This window comes from Vanessa tameamea, chromosome 19, assembly GCF_037043105.1.
Source record: "Vanessa tameamea isolate UH-Manoa-2023 chromosome 19, ilVanTame1 primary haplotype, whole genome shotgun sequence".
Taxonomy (NCBI): domain Eukaryota; kingdom Metazoa; phylum Arthropoda; class Insecta; order Lepidoptera; family Nymphalidae; genus Vanessa; species Vanessa tameamea.
Genome location: NC_087327.1, coordinates 6,398,860 through 6,419,879, shown reverse-complemented (window position 1 = coordinate 6,419,879; position 21,020 = coordinate 6,398,860). Strand labels below are relative to the sequence as shown.

The window sequence follows — 21,020 nt, the reverse complement described above, 5'->3', positions numbered from 1 at the left end:
TGTTCGTAAACATTAACCATGAGATTGCCAAATTTTCACATGACGGAAAATTAATGAGAAATTGAATAAAAAGTATGTTTAAATGAATTAAAGAAACAAATATAAATTATTTAAATATAATAATAATAAATCTCACCAGTAATTCCTTTAGAAATTCTTTGTCGAGTCGGTGCCATGGCGCCTCGTTTTCTTTTCCTTCAGGCGGCACGAGATTCAGATAGGTGGCGATCGCTCGAAGTGCTTTATCACTATTTTATAAGTCAATAATTTTGTTAGTATTTACATTTACATTAAAAATGTCCTCAGTAAATGTGTGATAGCCATATCAGCACTGATGACGAACGCATAATAGTGATTATATTTCAGACTTCGTTCATTTTTAGGTATATAAACATAAAGGAAGATCGAACTGCATATTTAAATCTTTCATTTATTTAACGAGCGAATTAATTGTTTTCCTACAATTATACATTATGAACAAAGAAAAAGAAAATCATTGTTCTCCTAATTGTTGGTCATCGTAAAGTTACGTATAAGGATTATTAAGAGATGTAAAGAAGTTTAACTAGAGGTTAAGGTTTTTCTAAAACAAAACTTACAACACTAAAGTTATCAAATTAGAATCCCATTATTGTGTATGTACTTAAGTCTGTCAGTTTATGTTGAACATCCATCGTATTTTATACAACTAACCATCAATCAAAATGGGCGTATGTTTTTTTTAAATTATTTAAGGGCTCTCAATACAATACTTTCGGAACATTTCTTAAAAAAAACATCGAGTACATGAAATATATTATTATATTTTTGTAATATGCATATAGATTATTTCACCACTTCAAAAATTTATAATGACTTACCTAAGGTTCCCAAAGTGTTTATGAAGGGTTTCCCTAGTGTCGACACTAGCAACGTTCGCCAATGCAAACAGTCTTAAATCAGGAAATTTAGAAAATGCGGCTTTCTGAAACAATATATAAGAATGAATTTAATGTGACATGCATAAAATAATTGTAAAGTACGATCGGTATACATTAATTATATTCAGGCAAAATTATAATGTACGACTTATTCGTTTGTATTTCGTATACCGATGAATATACCTTGTACCTTGTGTTTCCGGAGAAAAGTGTCACAGAAAAGTGTTCAACATAGATTAATTAGGTAACACAGGGGTTGCAACGCGATTTGCGCCAATAAATGGAGCCGATTGTTACCTTGATGTTGTATTATTTAATATGTTAGTGTTAATCAAAATATCTTTTGATATTTGATATAGAGCTTAGGAACAAAAGGGAATAAATGCGAAAACAGCTTGTACAGCTTTTTTTTCTATTACTACTTATTTTTTTTATTATTAAACGAAGAGTAAATACTTTGAATGAGGTAATTTTTTTTTCAATAATGGTTACCGGGAAAACAACACCTTGTACGAACCGACGTCCCGATAGCTGTTCTGCGTATTGTATTATGAGTTTTTAGAAAGGGTAATTCAAATAAGGTCGAAATTTTGACGTAGTAACGTGGTCGGGAATGTGACTCAATGAACAATAATAAAAAAAATGGTTAAGACGTCAGAACTCATTCATAAAGGTAAATCATTTAATACTGTTTGAATCTAAATTCCCATGACGCATGAAAATGTTAAATTACATAGTAAAACCTAATTCCAACAATATATTAACAATGAAATGTTTTACGTAACTATACTTATAATAACAAAGGTATTGAATTATTTGTCATATAATAAAAATTAGGTTTCATTAATTTGTTTATTAATTTGTAATGTAAATATATTTAAAAAAAAATAAGTAAAAAAAGTTTATTTCAATCGATATGGAACTTTTATATAACGAAGTTTATAGTTTCTAAATACGAGATAATATAGATACATACATTTATTCTTCGAAACATAGCTTAAATATCAAATATCATAAATCGAAAAAGTTCTATTAGATATATAGATACTCTGTAGATATTTTTTATAGATAAGTCACAGTAGTAAAATATTACCATTAAATGCTTTGTAGATTATTGTGTGATCACTGCCTGCATTTATTTATCACTTAGAATAAATCATTAAAACAAATGACATATTAATTTATTTAATATTTACCGTAATAAAAATATATATTCTCGTACGTTTATAGGTTATCTTTACAAGGTTATTTGAATAAAGACAAAAGGAAAAAGGCCATTGACGTATCAGCCTACGCAATGGAGGAGCCCTACATGTCTGAACTTAGCTTAGAGAATTTCTCGAGTATAAAAAGTCCGTAAGTAAAGTAACATAATGAAAAATGTGAGCTTTGCGGTTGCGCACTCATGATTCTTTTCAGCCGCATTCTTTAATGCTGAAAGTTCTTCATCAAAGCGTTCTCAAGTCATCTGTTCTCAGGGCGGTTATTACAGCGACACTTCAGCATTGCACGTTACTTGGTCACGCAAACGCAAAGGTCGATCGACTGTTCACGTCTCTTTTCGAATAGCGTTTTATTTTTTTTAGCAGATCAAATATTGGAAAGATAGAAAGGGTGACTCTAGTTGGTGGTTACCCATTACGAATTGATTTCGGCCGCAAAGTAAGCAGACCTATGTCCTTTGAGGGTTGTAGAATATCCTTATCCACGCATTCGGATTCCGGGGACTCCTTGTATTTGGAACTTGTAATGAGCTTGTTCCTTGCCTATAATATCTGGTTCGAGGATATCATGGACCAGGTCCCTACCCAACTTTATATTCTTGCGAAGCTGTGTAAGATGACTGCTTGTTCAATGAACGGTCTATATGGACTGGTAATTACCGTGAACAGCTAGATCACCTAGATTCGCCATCTTTTCGTTATTCATAAATAATATCATCATGGTTAAGATAATTACCAAGCGAATTGAATATCTAATGTTTAGATTATTTAATTAAGTATATAAAGATCGTTACGTACTTGCAATGAAGTAATTCTGGAGTAATGCTGTAACGTCATGTCTCGATCAGTCATCGGGTCGCCAGTTTCATCGCTGATCTCAAACCGGGCGTAGAACTTGAGCATCTGTAGGAGCTGGAAAGAAGATAAACACATTTAATCAACATCAAATGTTACACGAAATAACCATTAAAATAACTTAAATACGGCTTTTTACTGTCTGTACACATCAAAAAGTATTTTTTATTTCGTAATCTTTTTAAATTTTAATTTCGTGCTTATATTTGGCAAAATCAAGGCAATTGTGAGGCTCGAATTTCGAGTATAGTTATATTGCATTTGATATCACGTATTGCAATTCGCCGAAATTAGTCGAGCAACTCATTTATTTGAGCATCCGTTATAGTTTAAGTTTAAGTTTAATTAAAAATCACCGAAGATTATTTATTATAAATATAATTTTTTATTCCTTATATGAAACTATAAATTCCTTCTAAACGTACTGAAACCTTTAATATTAATCCATGTATTTTCAATCTGATCTTTATTACTCGTTCTGAAAAATGCAGTTACGTCCGGTAACAGGAACTTGTGAGGAGTTTCTTTCATATTAACTATTAAGTCAACATAGATATGAATCTCCGGACACAGCATGAAAGCTCGGTAAAACCCAAGTAGGTAGATATAATTCATTCATAATTCCATCACTGCGTGGTCTATGTAATCCATTATTACTTACATTAAATATAGACGAAAAATATGTACGTCGATGACTTAATTAAGTATACACACATCAAAACTATGTACGTGTTAAAATCGCGCAGATCTGTCAAATTGAGACTTCTAATCATTGGATCAACAATTTTTTTTGTATATATAAGCGGACGGGTTAATAGGCCATCTGATGTTATGTGGTTACCACTGCTAGACATTAGAGCTGTAAGAAATATTAAACATTTCCTATAAAGCCAATGTGCCACCAACTTTGGGAACAACTAACGCACTCATTTATAATATAAACTGAAACGAATATTGAAAGTGGTACAAAAGTGCAGATAATATTAAAGAATTATTTTTTTAAATTTCGAATATTTTCGCTCTGTTGTAAGATTTACTTTAACTTTAGCTATTAATATATAGGTATTAAAGATCAAAAACATTCACATATACCTATATATTCTGTATTATTGCGTGAAGCCTACCACCGATTCGAAATGTGGACTGAGAACAACCGGCTGAGAGATCTGCTGTTAACTTTTTCAGACTCATTCCGTTACAAACAAGGCCGAAGTAAGTCAAGTCGAGGACCGTAGGCAAAACAAGTTCCGAAGCATCTTACGTTAAAATATATAAAATTTTAAAGCAGTAACTTATGTATATTATGTTTTTATATTTTCTTGTCCTTTAAATAAACTTCTAATTGAACCTACTTTTATACAACAAGCTCTCGAGCCGGGCCCTCAAAAATTTACGGTATAGGTTAGACAATAATCTATATTGTCTTTTAAGATAATATATTAACCTGAGGCTGGATACAGATATGTTCGTTTAGAAAAATGAAATTTATTTGTCCTGCATGCAATAACCTATGCCTGTTAAAAATAAACTGCCTGTTAATGGTCAGTAGCTGGTCAAAGGCCATTTCTCTATCTCGTCTTCTCCGGAAATTATATAAAGATAATTTTTTTACACCAGATTGAAATACGCGAATTTTAGTTAAAATCTACGGCTTCTACGTATAGAGTCTCTTCAACTCATGCCTTGCTTATTATTTAGTTTCTTATCAGTAATATAAAAAAAAAAAATATTATTATACCAAAAGTCGCTAAAAGATAAAATATATTATCTAATATAAAATTTTTAATTAATGTAAAAACCGGATCACTTAATCGATTATATATTTAATGACATTTTATTCTCTGAAAACATTAAAAATACTCAGATCTATTTAGTTAGAGTAAATTAAAAGTTTTGGTTAAAAAATCGATAACCACAAAAGCACGTTATAATGTATATAGTTATTTAACATTAATTTTAACGTTATATATATACGTATGTATATTTAAATTGTAAGTAATTAGAAAAAAGAGTAACTAACGAGTTCCAAGCTGTTTTCGGTATAATCCATATTCTATTTAATTAAATCATGCAAAATTATGATTAATAACGCGCTTGTGAGTGACATCTTCTGGAAAAGTATTCAAAAGTCCGCATATATCCCACGGCTAATAAGATTTATGCGTTTATTCAATTGACTAACTAGCTAAATAAAACAACAAGGATATAAGACTACTTAAATGAAGTAAGCAAAATATTTTTTATAATTGACATATTTATTTATATATTCGAATGATATTAACGTTTAACCTTAAACGACATCTAAACAGCGGGCTTAAACAAAATAATGTATTCGATTTACGTAGCAGCGATTTTCATTGTCTGGCGCCTGTCTATTTGATGACGTGACGTAATATGTACATTCTTTCTTATATTATCATGTTAATTCACTGAAAACTAAATTTGCTAAACGAAAATATCTAAGTCAATCTTCTAATATTTACAGACAATTATATTATCCATTCACGCAAACACAATAGATACGATACAAACACACATTCACAAACAAATGTAAGTCCACACACACATATGCGCTACTATAACCGACACTAACACACACACACTCACAGACATGTTATATTTTTTCATCATTATGTTCATTATTATGTCACCACAAATATACGAAGGGTTATGAAAGAGCTCGGTTTCCTACCACAAGTACTACGAGTAACTTACCAGGTTGGCCCCAATACTTGCGTATCGGTTACAATTATGTTAAATAGGAATAAATACTTTCTACAATTTATTTTTATTCTAAATATATACACGGTGTTTTAATGTTTCGTAAATTATAAACGGATTTGTCAACCGATATATAACTCGTCCGAAGGAGATCATTCATAAGTACTACAGTCTGAAACACGTCCGAAAGTTACAAAAATAATTATAATAAAATATCAATTTACAAAGATAAAAAGTAGTCAATACATTTGTCTTTATATATAAAATCTATCGAGAAACACAGTCTATCTAGGGATATATTGCGTAAATGAAAAAACAAACGATATACATTTTCTAAAAAAATATTTAGCAGTCTATATATGACCAGCCTCCATCAGATACTCTTTAAAATAGCCATACATTTTTACATTAACCAGGACTTTAGTAATCAAATTCAAAAGTCACTTGACTTCCTTGTATATTGAATCAATGAAATATTTAAAGGTATAACTATTTTGTTTATAAACCGATTTTGATGATACTCTTTGCATTAAGTTCAGTAGTATACGTACTATATTTAAAGTCACACATTAACACATAAACAGCTTGTAAATTTCCCACTGCTGAGCTAAGGCCTCCTCTCCCTTTGAAGAGAAGGTTTTTGGAGCATATTCCACAACGCTGCTCCAATGCGGGTTGGTGGATACACATGTGGCTGAATTCCGTTTGAAATTAGACACATGCAGGTTTCCTCACGATGTTTTCCTTCAACGCCGAGCACGATATGAATTATAAGATGCTTGCCTGGATTTAAGCCCGCAATCATCGGTTAAGATGCGAGCGTTCTAACCACTGGGTCATCTCGGCTCTTCTCTATATGTATTTGATCGTCTACAATTACTCCAGGTCATGAAGCTGTGAGTGTAAATTACAGTTACAGTAGATAAAATATTTATCAACGTTTTTTCCTTGAGAGTAGTGTTATGAATGAATAAAGTATTGTTAAAATCAATCTGAAAATTAAGTACTGACGCGCTCAACGATTTACGCATCCATTTGTACGTTCAACAATTAATTAATAATTAATATTTCTATGTTTTTTCCCACTAATTAACTACACATACGTAATTGAACGTTTGATAAGTTATTATTGAAAATGTATTAATTAGTCTTGACGTTGACAATAATTACATTGTCTTTATGAAAATGTTAAAAAAAATCCTATATTAACCATGATTTCAATATATTTTACTACAGTTCCTGTTATAGCAAGAATATTGTCTAGCATTTCTCCATTGAATCCCAATTCCAATTGCCCAGTCGAAATAAATCAGCCGTTCCGTCACCACTGGAAGCAACATGTATGATTTAAAAAGTTTTCGTTAAAATTCCTATTGACCTGTTACCATAAATTTAATCTTTAAAATAATCTTAATGTTTTTGTATTATACGATATTTTTAGGTTCAATTTTTAAAAGATTGATCAGATTTTTTCAGTTTTTTTACATACATCCGCTGAAGCGGATCAGACCAAAATGGCCCCGATAGCAATTTTTTTAAGCATTTGAAGCGTTATCTAATTGAAATATCTCAAATATAAAAAACAAAAGGTAGGTGGACCGCGCGGAAAATTATAGTGAAGCAACAAAAGCGATTAGAAAATTAAAAGCGAAGACAAATTCCCGGCGCGATTCGATTTCGCCATTCCTTTTTTAAATGAATCTGCAATAGTATTTTTTTTATGTTGATTAGATCCTTACCACATATATTTAAATTTGAAATTGAATTCTAAGTATTATTACTGATTCTATGGTCTGTTTCTAGGTCATATTTAAATTAAGCTCTTTGAATCGTTATTAAGTGAAAATAACTCAAATAATCTGGTTTAAGCTGTTATACAATGCAGTAGAATATAAATATGTAACCAGAGTAAATATTGTTTTTTTCAACTCGGAATAAGAATGATCCGTAAATTAATAAAGATATTCACTACCACCTTATATATCAGACACTTCAAATCGTTTAATACAGTCAAACTTGCATTTCAAATAATCCGTGACTGCACCAAAATTCAGTATAAGTACTGGCAATACCGTTCAAAAGTTTAAACCCTCAGTCGACTCTCGGTGTCATCGAGGTCAGCATGCGCCGGCGCTCGTGTCGTGAGCAGACGCACGTAAAATATATTTTTATCTCATTCAACCGTGTTATTTTACGACAACCGTTATTTACACGTTAATATATAAGTATTAGCGAATATATCCTAAAAAAGTGTATAAGTGATAAGTGACTGATATTTTTTTTTTAAAATAAATCGAAGATGAAATTATTTCTAGTTTTTGCGATATTTACTCTCGTTGCGGGTGATCCCGAAGGATCTTTTTGCTGTAAGCCGAATCAGGGTGTTTTGGATGTCGACGAACACAACTGTTTGGATATTAAACGTAATATAACAACACCAATAAAACTTGAATGTGAAAACGTGGTTTCGATATCGACATCGGTGCTAAACTTTAGTGTCACTGATGAAGGCTTTTTGATCATATTGATGGACGATACGGAACCACAAGTCGATAAAGACAGGTATGTAATATTATTAATTAAAATAAAATAGCACCTTAACAATTATAAAACCTTACTGCCCTGTATGAATTAATTAGTTTATAATCAGTGTCACCCTAGATGGTGTAAGGATCTAATATGGACTAATAAGGATCTAATAAGTACTAATATTATTACAGGCTGGTAATTTATGACGGCCCCATACACAAGACGTGTCAAAGATTTAACTGTCCCTACACCGTTATAACGATAAATATTTCATTCATACCCAAATAATATAGGTTTAAAAAAGGCTTAACATTTGCAAAGTAAACTCATGATATATTATTATAACAATTTTAACCGCTGCAGTGTAGTGTTTATTTAATAATACTTTGTAAAATACACTGTAAGTGCATGTAAATCGATCGAACTTATTATTAGAATTAGCTCAGACGATTTTTTTTGTCCAGAAAATATTCCCTCGTTAACGACCGAATGATCCGACAAATATTAATTGAATATTTCGTGATTACTTATTATTTGGGTTTATTGTCCAAATTAATTAATTTTAATAATGGACCCTGCATTTAAACAAAAAATAATATCATCATCCGTATCAGTAATACTGGAGTCGTTGTTAGTTAGAGTAATGTAATTCTTTGTTTAGAAATTTACGATATCGGTATTAACATTACTGTTTTATTAAAATTAACTTTTTTTTGTGGTAAATAAGCATTTATTAAAAGTGATCCAGTACGCGGCCCAGGTTCCCTTATTTCTTAACGCGTTGCTCAAATGAGCACTGATTAGTAAAACATCCTAGTCTTCCTCCTATAGTGTTGGGTTTATTATTTTAATTTACATTCACAAAGTTAATTCAATAATATCATTTAACAAGGTCAAATTATCAAACCTAACAAAGACGGAACAATTGACATATCAACTATTTTTCTACTTATCAAAATTAAAAATCAGTTAACGATCAGCGAAGTTAATGGGAAACATACCAGAAAAAAATCATTGATTAATAGAGCATTGGTCATCTCTATCATTTTGCATACGGCTAAAAATACATTCTTCAACTCTTGAACTTGAACCTACACACTAAGATTGTCGCGCCTAATGTTTACATATTATATAAAATATTACGAAATTAGCACTGATGGCGTCAATACTCTAGAGCGGTTGAAACTTCGAACGCAGCTACGTATGTCATAGTATTATATACTAATAAGATTTATGACTATTGATTTTGGTTTTTTAGTTAGGTACTAATAAAAAACATTTATTTCTATACACATGGATCGGACCACTTACTTTGCAAGTGCAATCACCGCAACACCACTTGTGATTACTTACAAATAAACCATGAGCACCTGAGATGCATTACAAATAAAATGTACGTCATGTAATTGAAACATGAAAATTCAGTGGCGCTTGCCTGGCTTAGGATCTTAAGTTAAGTTAATTCCACCGAACCATCTCGACTTTTGAGAAGGAGATAGCATTATTTTGAATCAAAAATGTTTAAAGATGTATCTTATGTACAAAAGAATTGATTATCATTATTCTTCTTATGGACAATGTTTTTGTAATTTATTAAATTGAATGTGTGACGCAAATAGGACTCTGCTCGACGTGGACATTCTATACATTTATGTGAAGTATCTTCATATATAATACGCTTGGACAAAACAAGAAGAAAAATTTAAAATAAAAATTTTACCGAACTTGCAAAATGTTACTCATGTTACGTTAATGAGTCTTTACTGTAGTTGTGCTCATTTAAGTTATCGGACATCGACCTGAGATTTAAAACATTGATAGCTCCGAACGAGATTTACCTGCAGAAATTATCACGAGTACGCCGATCATGCTCAAAGCAAGTGATTGAGATTTTTGGCAAGCATTTAATCAATTTTTCATCACTAATTTCACGCCGCGGCTTAGCCCGCGTTTTAGAAGATGCTACGTATAGGCAAAAAATCATGATAATCAGTTGAATAGCTGAGCCGTGACCCACTAAATGCCGAAATGGCCCAGTGGTTAGAACGCGTGCATCTTAACCGATGGTTGGGGGTTCAACCCCAGAAAAGCACAATTGAATTTTCATGAATTAACATTAATCACAAATACATCGAGTATTATAGTAATTTAAGTTTGCATTCAGTCAATTTTATGGTAATCTTTCTGTTCACAGCTTCTGCGTTGCGAATGAAACAGCTAACAGTTCTGAAAGACTTTTAGTACTGTGTGCGGATCAGGATGAAGTTATTGTTGATGATAAAGTTTTAGGATACTGTATGCTGGTGTCTGTTATATTTCTGATCCTGACAGCCGTCGTATATTGTTTGCTGCCGGAGATGAGGTAAAAAAAATACCCTTACCGATTAAACTATTTACAAAAACCACTAATAACCTCCAATTTCCGAAACGTTAATCAAAGCGAAAGTAATAAATTTCACATAATACTAAACGTTCATTGGTCATTTATTACGTCATCGGCTGCCATTGACCAATGAGAATTGCGATTAAATTAGCTAATCTCGCTTTGTTCAGCGTTTCACAGAATGAGGTGAGGCTAACTTATCGTTTGTATAAAATCCATTCATCGGGATTCTTGTCATATTACAAATGACCTTACAATTGGGCGATGAATGTTCCTACATCATTTGTCTTTTTGCTTCTCTTGTATTTCCGAGAAGGTAATACTAGCATTTATTTTATGTTTTAATGTTAAATATTAACTATTTTAGCGTTTATTATTAGATATAATAATAAGGACACAACTGTTTTATCTATCTTTGTTTATATTGAGTTGGTCTTTGTGTTGTATTCCCCAGAATGAATTCTTGAATGTGGAATGTCCATGGGTAATATCTTGCGAAAGGTATAGATCGATAGTTATCAATACCGTAGTCTAGTGCTATTATAACATGTATGTGTATTTTCTTTTCAATTTACATTTTTATCTGTTTTAGGGATATTCAAGGGAAAAGTATAATAAACTTTTGTCTAAGTTCAGCAATCGGATTCGGCGTTTTGTCATTTATGAAGTTATTCGAATACTCAGATATGAATCTATGCGCTGCAAGAGGTAAATATAATATCATATAATACATAATACTTATAGAGTCCAGTCTTACAAGCGACTTCATTAAAATTAAAAGTAAAATATAATTAGCTCGTTGATGAGACCAAAACAACTACGGATATTATGTATATTCATTTATAAATTAATTTATAGTGATAACATTGACAATTGATTCCTTTGGCATTGACATCGAAACATCATACGCAAGTAATAAATATATATAATTTATATAAAATTGTATATTAATTTGAATGTTATTTTTTAGGTTTCTTAGTATATTTCTTTTTAATCGCGAGCTTCTTTTGGACGAATGCAATTTCCGTACAAATTCTTCTTAATATAAGGTAAGGTAAACATGTCGTTATTATATTAGTATATATGTATACAATATGTGACGTGATGACCCAGTAGGTGAAATCCTTATTCTTAATACAAGATAGCATTCAAATACCGTCACTGGATTAATGTGCTTAATTTGTTTTTTATAATTCATCATTTACCTGGCGGAGATGGATAACATCTAAAAGTGAAAATCTACCATATGTATGTTATGTATCAATTCACCAATATTGGAGCATCGTGGTGGAATATGCTCTAATACTTTCCTTCAAAAGGAAGTGCCTTAAAAAAGGCTTAAGTCTAGCAATAAGACATGTACAGGCTATTACTTTTCTTTATAAAATTTATTGGTTAATTGAAAGCAATATGACTTCCATTGCTATGCTAACGGAGCGCCAAGTATTCGACAACTAAACATAAAATCAATTTAAAGCACACCGTTATCACACGTTGAATCTAAAAAATGTCAATAAAATATCCGATCCAAATTTACTTTAGAATGAATTCGAAGTATTGTACATTGTTATTTATATTTAATGAACGTTTATATAACGTTTAAAATGTATTAAATTACACATCAAAGGAATACGCAGTCTTAACATCAATAATATGTATGCGCCATAGCAAGTACAGACACACAACTCATACTAATGCTATGTTTGTTTTAGAGTTACATAGTATCAAATGATACAACAGGCATATATATTTTTTAATTCTCTTATTCTTGAATACTGTTAACGAGCTAGCTCCTGCGTCAGTGTATTTAATTAAATTTGTTACATGTGAAGAACTGAAATACAATATTTTCTCAGATTAACAATATAAGGTCCTCACTTAGTATTTCCTAGTCTCACACAAATCATTACACTGGCCTATGGACACTGCGACACAAAGACTTGTTTTTGTTTATAGTTAGGTAATAGACTCAGGTCTTTTATTAGTTCTCAGGCAAGCATCGTAACATCGCCTGCGTAGTTGGCCAGCCCTGTTAAAAATATTCAAATCTGTCAGAAGGACATCATTATCGAGTAACTGTCTGTAAATTACCATTGCTGGGTTAAGACATCCTTTACCTTCGAGGAGAAGCTTTAGAGATAATTCCCCAGGCTCCTACTATGCGGGTTGGTAGATATACCTATATGTGGCAGAATTTCATTAAAATTAGACACATGCAGGTTTCCTAACGATGTTTTCCACGCCGAGCTCGAGATCAATTATAAATAAATCTAGCACATGAAAATTTAGGTAACCTTGTCTGGATTAGAACCGGTAATCATCGGATAAGAAGCACGCGCGCCATCTCGGCTACAACATTATAATAACTAACGAAATCAAATGGTTAATAAAACATTTTTTCAGACGACCAGCTACCTCGGATTACGGCTGGAAACCTTTCATATGGTACGCCCTATACGCTTGGGGTATTCCTGTCATCTTAACCGTTTGTATGGCCATCGTCAACTTCCACCCGGGACGGCACCCGAAACCTGGTATCGGATTAAATACGTGCTGGTTTTATAGTAAGTATAGTTCATTTCCTACTTCCTTGCATTAAATAATTTAAATAAAGTCCGACCTTGGTCGACATACGTGTACCAAGGATTAAGGAAGACGTTATTTTCTGGTACAATAAATAATTCAATAACATGCACTCGGATGGTTTAATGTGGATTGAAATATCGATGCCCCATTAGAATCAAAATATTCTTTATTCAAGAACGTTCTTAGAACCAATTTCAAATCGAAATTTTACTGAATTATGTATATCATCAATAACATCCTGCCTAAAAACCAAACATTATCTCCACACTTATTGAACAAATATATAACTTTACAGTGAGTATTAACTGTAGTATTTTTACAGTTTAAATTCAACAGAAATTCTAGCATTTTTTTTTAATGATATATTTATGGAGGCGAGCATATGGGCCACCTGATGGTAAGTGTTCACCACCAATAGACAATGGCGCTGTAAGAAATATTAACCATTAATTACATTACCAATGCGCCACCAACCTTGGGAACTAAGATGTTATGTCCCTTGTACCTGTAGTTACACTGGCTCACTCGTCGCTTCCTAAGGATATTAATAAAGAAAAAGAGAGATATATTAATAGAAGGTAAACCCAACGCGTCGAACACGATTACATCAAATATGGGCCCCGATTGATTGACGAACCTGACTTTTTCCGTAACGTGAATAGACACATTAAGGCATAATTCAGGTTTAAAAGTGGGTTTGTTATTTTAAATATGCGAATTACGCGTGAATCAGATAAAACAACAAAAACTCGTTTTTTAAAGTCTTTATAAGGTATTGTCATATATATTTTTAACGTGCGACCGCGTCATAGATTATTGACGACAATTTGACAATATTTTTGGCACACTGATTCGTTATCACAATGATAATGTTTAGAGTCATCATTCATATACGACTAACCAAGCCGAGATTTAAATTCAGATATAAAAGCTAGCAGACGTTTGAAGAATATTCACAAACAAATTTCCATTGAAACGTTAATATAACGTCCGCATTTAATGTTAACAAAAACTAAATCTACGTTTACTGCTTATTGGTTTTAGTTTTTTATAGTGAGATTGGGTTGTCGGGAACATATAAAAGTATACAAAATAAAAAAAAAAAATGATCATGGCATATTATAAAAATAAATATATAATATAAAAGTATGAAATCTTTAACAATAACGCTGTTGTCAGTGTGAAATTCCTCGAATTAAAAGATTTTAGGTACTCGTACCTCACTAGTGCTATTAATGAGTTCACCTTAAAGCCACGGGGTTCCATCATTAAAAATAAGCTAGTCATTAAATGATTTCATGATTTCAAATGATTATATTCACGTATGCATTACATGTATGTACTTCCGGATTACCAAATCTATAGTACAATAGTTAGAACTTGGTTTAAATTGATGCCATAAATTTATTTATATAAAGAAGTTTTTAGTACAACTACCTAAACTTGTTCATACATGTGAAGCCTTAAAAAGCGTGTAAAAAAACAGGTTGTGATGGACACAGACAAGGGTAGTCAGTTGTAAGTCTATAAAAGTTTAGTTTTTTGAGTTTTTTTTTTAAATAAAACGTGTCTTGACGTTTTACCCCGAACCAATTTCTCATTAAACGCCCTTCATTACATGAAACAAAATTTTAATCAATTTTCAAAATTTAAAATTTAATTTAAAATTCAATTATTAATTCAAGCTTTTAATGAAATGATACATGATACACAAAATGCATGATATTTGTGACTTATTATTAATTTTAATGTTTGCTACTGATTCAACATACCTAATGTTATTTTTTCTGCTGCTAGAAAACACATTTAGCATATAACAATAACACTTTTTATTAGGATAGCATACCATTTTCAAAAATTGCTTTCTTAGACTTTACCAATAAATTTTGTTTAGAGGGTGATCAGTTTAGTAATCTGTCTTATGTGTTATCTGGGAAAACGGTTATAAATCAATAAAAAAAGAAAAAATCAACAACCCGCTAAACAACATTTACAAGTAACGTGACATTATGTATGTATCCATTGCCTTTAAGTATAAATACGATAACACGTCAATACAATTTTTATTTTTGTTTCTGTGGGTTGGAAAATTTCTGCACAACGCGGTACAGTTATAATCCTTTTAAAGTTTTAATGATCTTTCGTTTCAGCTAAAAAACAACAGTGGCAGTACATGTACAGCGTGATGACGATCCTCATCTTGACTAATATCGGTATATTTTTGTACATATCGATACATCTTTGCTGTAATTCCTTCGCCTCGAGTCACATAAAGGCATTAAAATACAAGTTAGTCTATGTAAATTATTTTTTTATTCATATATAATTATTTAATATTTATATCATGAATGGTGACTGGTGAATGGACCCGATAGATAAATTTGACGGTCATTTCTATAAATATCATATTTCAACATTTATAAAATATAAGCTATTCATTACAGTATGCCATGTTGATGTATGTAGCTTAAAACGACGCAGATTCTGAGGTCCTGGGTTCAAACTCCGGGTCAGACTATTTCAATGCTTTTGTGATATTTTTCGACATATTCTTAGTTAAAAGTCCGGAGTTTGGAAAACGCGTTGAAACGGTGGTTCTGTCGTGGAACTCTTTCTAAGTAAGGGCACAACTGCCTAGTCTCCGAATAGAACCGATTGGAAATTGGTTAGGAGCACACCATGACATCATAATACTATGAACGGGTTGTCCACGGTTTATCAACTTAATGTAATCTAAGATGTGTGTTCCAATAAAGATATTTTACTCACCATTTTAAATATTATAACAATTAAATCAATACAAAGTATTATTTTTAGAGATGATCTGATGAAAAAGAATTAGAAGACTGTTCGTAGATTGCTGTATATTAATATATTGTCTTATCAATTTCAGACTTCTAATGACTGTCCGACTATTCATAGTGATGGGACTGCCGTTCGTTTTCGAAATGATCAGTTCGCTATTCAAACCTCACATAGTATGGTTAGTATGTTTATACACTTCTCAATTCAAAGTCATAATAGTACTTTAGACCTATTGTCGATATTATGTTACGTACGTCAGGAAACGTGAGTTACTTCGACGTGTAGCCTGTATATAGAAATCACAGTATATCTGATTTATCATCGCCAATCCGAAATAATTAATGCTATAAAAAAGAGGCTAAGTTTCTTATGACTTAAAATCCTCAAAAATGTTGCCAGTTTCTATTTCAGAGGGAATTAATCATCTAATAAAAAAAAATACAATTAAATGTACGTAAATAATACAATTCCATAGAATTTGGAAAAGATAGTGAGGAATATAATTTTAAGGCTATTTTTTATAAATAGAACAAACATTACGTCATATGCCTTTGGTGTTAGTTGTTATGCAATCACCTTGGTTATTTTGAAATCAACGTCATATTTATATGTATGATTAAAGTTTAAAAATAATTTGCAATTAGCTATTGTACTCGACTTCGTTCAGTTAAAATACGAACAAAACGTTTTGATTGAAACCGGTTATCCAAAACTGCTGGAAGAATTTATTATAAGAGTTTTAATCATTTTTTAGTCTCTTAACCATACACAACCATTGATAAATCACATTTTAGTCCGTTGCAAGATATGGGGGATTTAAGCCAAATTAATACGTATAGATAGCAGCATAAGGTTGATTAAAGCTTGAGAATTTAATATTAATAATATTTTTGTGAATTTCAGGGTCGTGATTGACATATTTAACACTCTACAAGGACCGTTAATTTTCTTGATACTGGTCGTATTTCGACGTAAAGTTATAAAGGCAATGCACAAGAGAGGCTGGTTGGACTGTATGTCTAATATGGTAGAGCGCCATCTAGCGATCGGCAACGATGAAGAGGACATCGTACACCACACAGATGTCGCTCTCGATGAGAGGACAGCTATCTAGTCTTACAAATATCAAGAAATATGGATAAAAATATAACATGGTTCTTAATACTATGTACGTAAGAACTAATATCGAATATATTGTACAAATACGTAATGTTTCGTGTGCAAAGTTATTTTTTTGTACACAGTTAGCGTGTATGAGTCAGAACTATTTACTCATTAAGCGTTTTAAACTGACAATAATTTTCACCTTAAATAGGAATGATTTCTTGGAATCTCTCCGGTGACACATGACGGGAAGTGTAGTAAATACGAACTCTATAATTATGCCGTAGTTGAATGACGTTAACGCTTAATATTATTACTATACGTATATCCATATGAATATTAATGAGAATTAATTTAATGTCGATTTGTATAAAAGTTATGATTAATTAAGTCACTTGATATTCGTATCTAGTTATACATATATAAATATTGTTATATTGTTAACATTATTACGATGCTGTTTCGATAATATATAGATGTATAGATGATAATCAAATTGAAACACCTAATCCAGGTATTGAATTAATAAAACAGTATATATCCAACGGTATTCAATACGAGCGCCAAAAGTGTGCAAATCTTCGAGAAATCGATAACTCAAGTATATACTTGAGTATACAAGATTCGACCCACATAGACATATTATGTGTGGGTCGAATTAAAAAATATATACAAATGTAAATATCGTTTATATTTCGCAGTACACGACAAAATCATTATTTAGATTTAGTTGACTACCTACTCATACGGTCAAATCTTGCCATTTTTTTTTGTATAAAAAATGTTGCCAGATGATAAACTTTGTAGAAATCGCTCTGTATTATAATAAAAAAATTTAAGTGCTATAAATTATTCGGTTTTAATGACTTAACGAAAAATCGATGTTTCGACACGAAAGACCATTTAATAATAGTATTATAAACACTTCATGTATTTGTTTGTATCTAAGCACTAATCTCAAGGAATAATTAATCTATTTTATAAGTATTATATTTCTTTATTGAACTCTGTAAAGCAAATCGGAAGGCATGTTGTATGCAGCTAGGGTTGCCAAGCCCAAAAATAGAAGAACTGGTTTCCGTATAGTAACAAACAGATACTTTATTTCCTTAATATTCAAAGTAGAAGTTATATTATTACCAATTGTAAATATCGAATTTAATTTGATAATCAAATTAATTACTCACTTATAAATAGACACAATATCTATTAATATACATATATAAGAATCATAAATAAATGTATGCAATTTAAAAATATATTAAATTAGATATACTATTAAAATTTTCGACATATTGTTAATAATTTTATAAAATATGATAAAATAATGTAAAATAATAATAACGCATTTAACCACCGAAACTAAGTATAATTTAAATGTAATTAAATACATTACACTAAAACGTATGACATTTATGTATGGCATTTAAATTAAAATGTAATCTTTAAGAAACAGCACTTGTAGCATTATTACAACCCTTATTCTTTTCGACATAAATGCAACTGGATAATTGTGTTTGTTTGTGTTTTGTACAGTAACATAAATAATGTATAAAATTTCAATCAAATATATTATTTCAATGTCATTTAAATTAGTCAAAATAGTGTCTTAAGGCCAAAAAGCTGTACCTTATGCCTGTCTAGTGAAAGCGTATGTTATATTATGATCTTTTGGACAATAGTAATACCTAGACCTATCTTGAGGCAGGGTACAGAGGGTGCAAAAAAACGAGTGCCCCGAACGCCACGCGTTGCGGGGCACCCCGCCGATAAAGGTCAAGTCTTCGATTATTTATCTATGAGGTGCACCATAAGGTCTCTGAAAGGTATTTTTGTGGAAGGGGAGATCGTTCGAACACTGATTGCATCCGGGCGCTTGGAATGCTTAAGATTGGCCCGGTAAAACCTACTGTTACACATAGAATATTAGAAAAGACTCTAATTAAAACATTGATAACATTTTTTTTAAAATAAATATCAAGAATTGAAAAATGCAATTGCACTAATTTATATCCTATACAACATACAACAACTAACTAGTCGTAGTTTGAGCTTTAAAGACAAACTACTGCATAGTGCGTCACGATTGACGTGCTTTTCAAATTTAAACATTATTATGCTAGTTTTAGCATATTAATAATTAATTATTTAATTAAATACGCAATACAACAACAGTTGTTATTGTCCGTTAAATCTACATAAATCTATTTAACATAATATGGATATTACTATTATGTACATAATTTACTAAACCATCTTGTTTTCTTATATTAATTATAATATATTTGTCATAGCATTGGTAACTACGATGACATTTGAATAAAATAATTTAACGCTTATTGTATTACGAAATATTTCAAAATAATGAATACACGTCCTAATCCGTCCACACAGGAGGCATCTTTAGGTCATGTTTAATCTGAGCCATATGGTTCACAATATGTGGCTTTCGTCTTAGTGATTATGACGATGATGGGTCATATAGTGCCCAAGTTTGTGTGCAAACATAGGTCTCTAGTCTACCACTCATAATCTGATGAGACGGCAAATCCGAAACCGAGAAGAGTTCAGGCGGGCCAACGGACTTACGTACGTACATTAAGCAGCTAAAACTCGGGGCGGCTACTGAGAATTTTTCGAAGACTTTAGTCTCAATACTTACTACCCCAGCAGGTAACGCCGTCGAGGCCAATAGAGTAAATTATCTCCTCATAAATTCCAAAAAAATATATACATATATATAAGAGTAAGTTTTTTAACTAGAAATTTAAATTGCATATTTTTCATTTAATTCTACGTATCATACGTTTATGAAATTTACGAAATCTTTTGATAATTTATATAGGAATTAGGCATAGTTTATATCTTTATTATAACATTTTAAATAAAGGCTTTTTGTTTCATGACCGGGAAAGGGACATTACAATAAACTTTGTTCTCGTGTTAGTGACGAATCGTGTGATTCACCCGCCTGTTTGTCTGTAGAAGAAACGGATGATCAATAAATAACTCAATCCTTACTAATTTTGATTCCTAATTACTCTCGGCATTCAATTTTATTGTCAGAACATCTCTAGAAACATCAAATCTAAAATGTCTCCATACCTATGTTATGTGAAAAATATTAGCACGTGATTTTTTCAATATTAACAAAATTGTAACGGATCTTCATTGTGCCATTTGAAAAATATATTGTCTTATTATTTAATTATTAATAAATCTATTAAATAAGTACATGTTACACCTGTATTAACAACATTTATTGAAATAATTCTTTAATTATTAAACTTATTATTTGTAATTTTAAGCTGTTTTAAAATCTTGATTTATATTAAATTGAGAATTATATATTCAGTACTTATACTCCCTTGCCTTTTACTGTTTTGCCGCTTTCTACGTTTGATTCAAAATATATTCATAAATGTTACCTTACTAATACAAGAATACTTTAGTATATTCAATTACGAGTAATAAAGTCATAACATATTTTGAAAAATAATCTTAAGTTACTTTTGTAAAAACAGTTCCTCAAAAGGTTACGAAGTAACTTTCAAATTCACTACTGGCTGACATAGAACGCACAGTTTAAAAAGGGGCATAACAGGATGAAATTATGCACAAGAACTCTTCCTGAAGCGTAAGTGCGCACTAAGAAAAAGAAAAATCTTCTATGGGGATGAAACTTAGGATGATTGTTTATATGAAGGTTAGTCATTTTTAAAAGTTATAAATCTCTGTTTAGGATTATAAGATAACTTTTACACCGTTTTTGAAAATTCATCACCCAAGAGGGTGAAATGAAGAATATTTTAACACAGACCCTGTGCCGTGACCGAGGTAAAATAAGCGTATGGGCAATGCAGCAATGCATTGTCTGCACCTCAAAAATCTAAT

The 21,020-nt window shown here is 31.2% G+C and overlaps 3 protein-coding genes across 3 annotated transcripts in view; 2 read left to right on the top strand and 1 right to left on the bottom strand.

The window, feature by feature from the left end:
* LOC113399382 (uncharacterized protein C14orf119) overlaps positions 1-21,020 on the top strand; it is a 292,988-nt gene that overhangs the window by 14,695 nt on the left and 257,273 nt on the right. The gene's annotated exons all lie outside the window — the stretch shown is intronic.
* LOC113399472 (RNA helicase aquarius) overlaps positions 1-21,020 on the bottom strand; it is a 75,818-nt gene that overhangs the window by 27,309 nt on the left and 27,489 nt on the right. Inside the window, exons 7-9 of the mRNA XM_026638614.2 lie at positions 2,942-3,055; positions 861-964; positions 137-248 (exon numbers count right to left, since the gene is read on the bottom strand). Of these exons, the coding sequence (XP_026494399.1) occupies positions 137-248; positions 861-964; positions 2,942-3,055 (330 nt within the window). The remainder of the gene's footprint in view (positions 1-136; positions 249-860; positions 965-2,941; positions 3,056-21,020) is intronic.
* Positions 7,802-17,481, top strand: LOC113399477 (G-protein coupled receptor Mth2-like). The gene is made up of 8 exons (XM_026638619.2): positions 7,802-8,281; positions 10,443-10,610; positions 11,224-11,339; positions 11,602-11,680; positions 13,035-13,195; positions 15,368-15,506; positions 16,111-16,200; positions 16,926-17,481. The coding sequence occupies exons 1-8, from the start codon at positions 8,019-8,021 to the stop codon at positions 17,134-17,136; spliced, it is 1,227 nt and encodes a 408-aa protein (XP_026494404.2). The 5' UTR covers positions 7,802-8,018; the 3' UTR covers positions 17,137-17,481.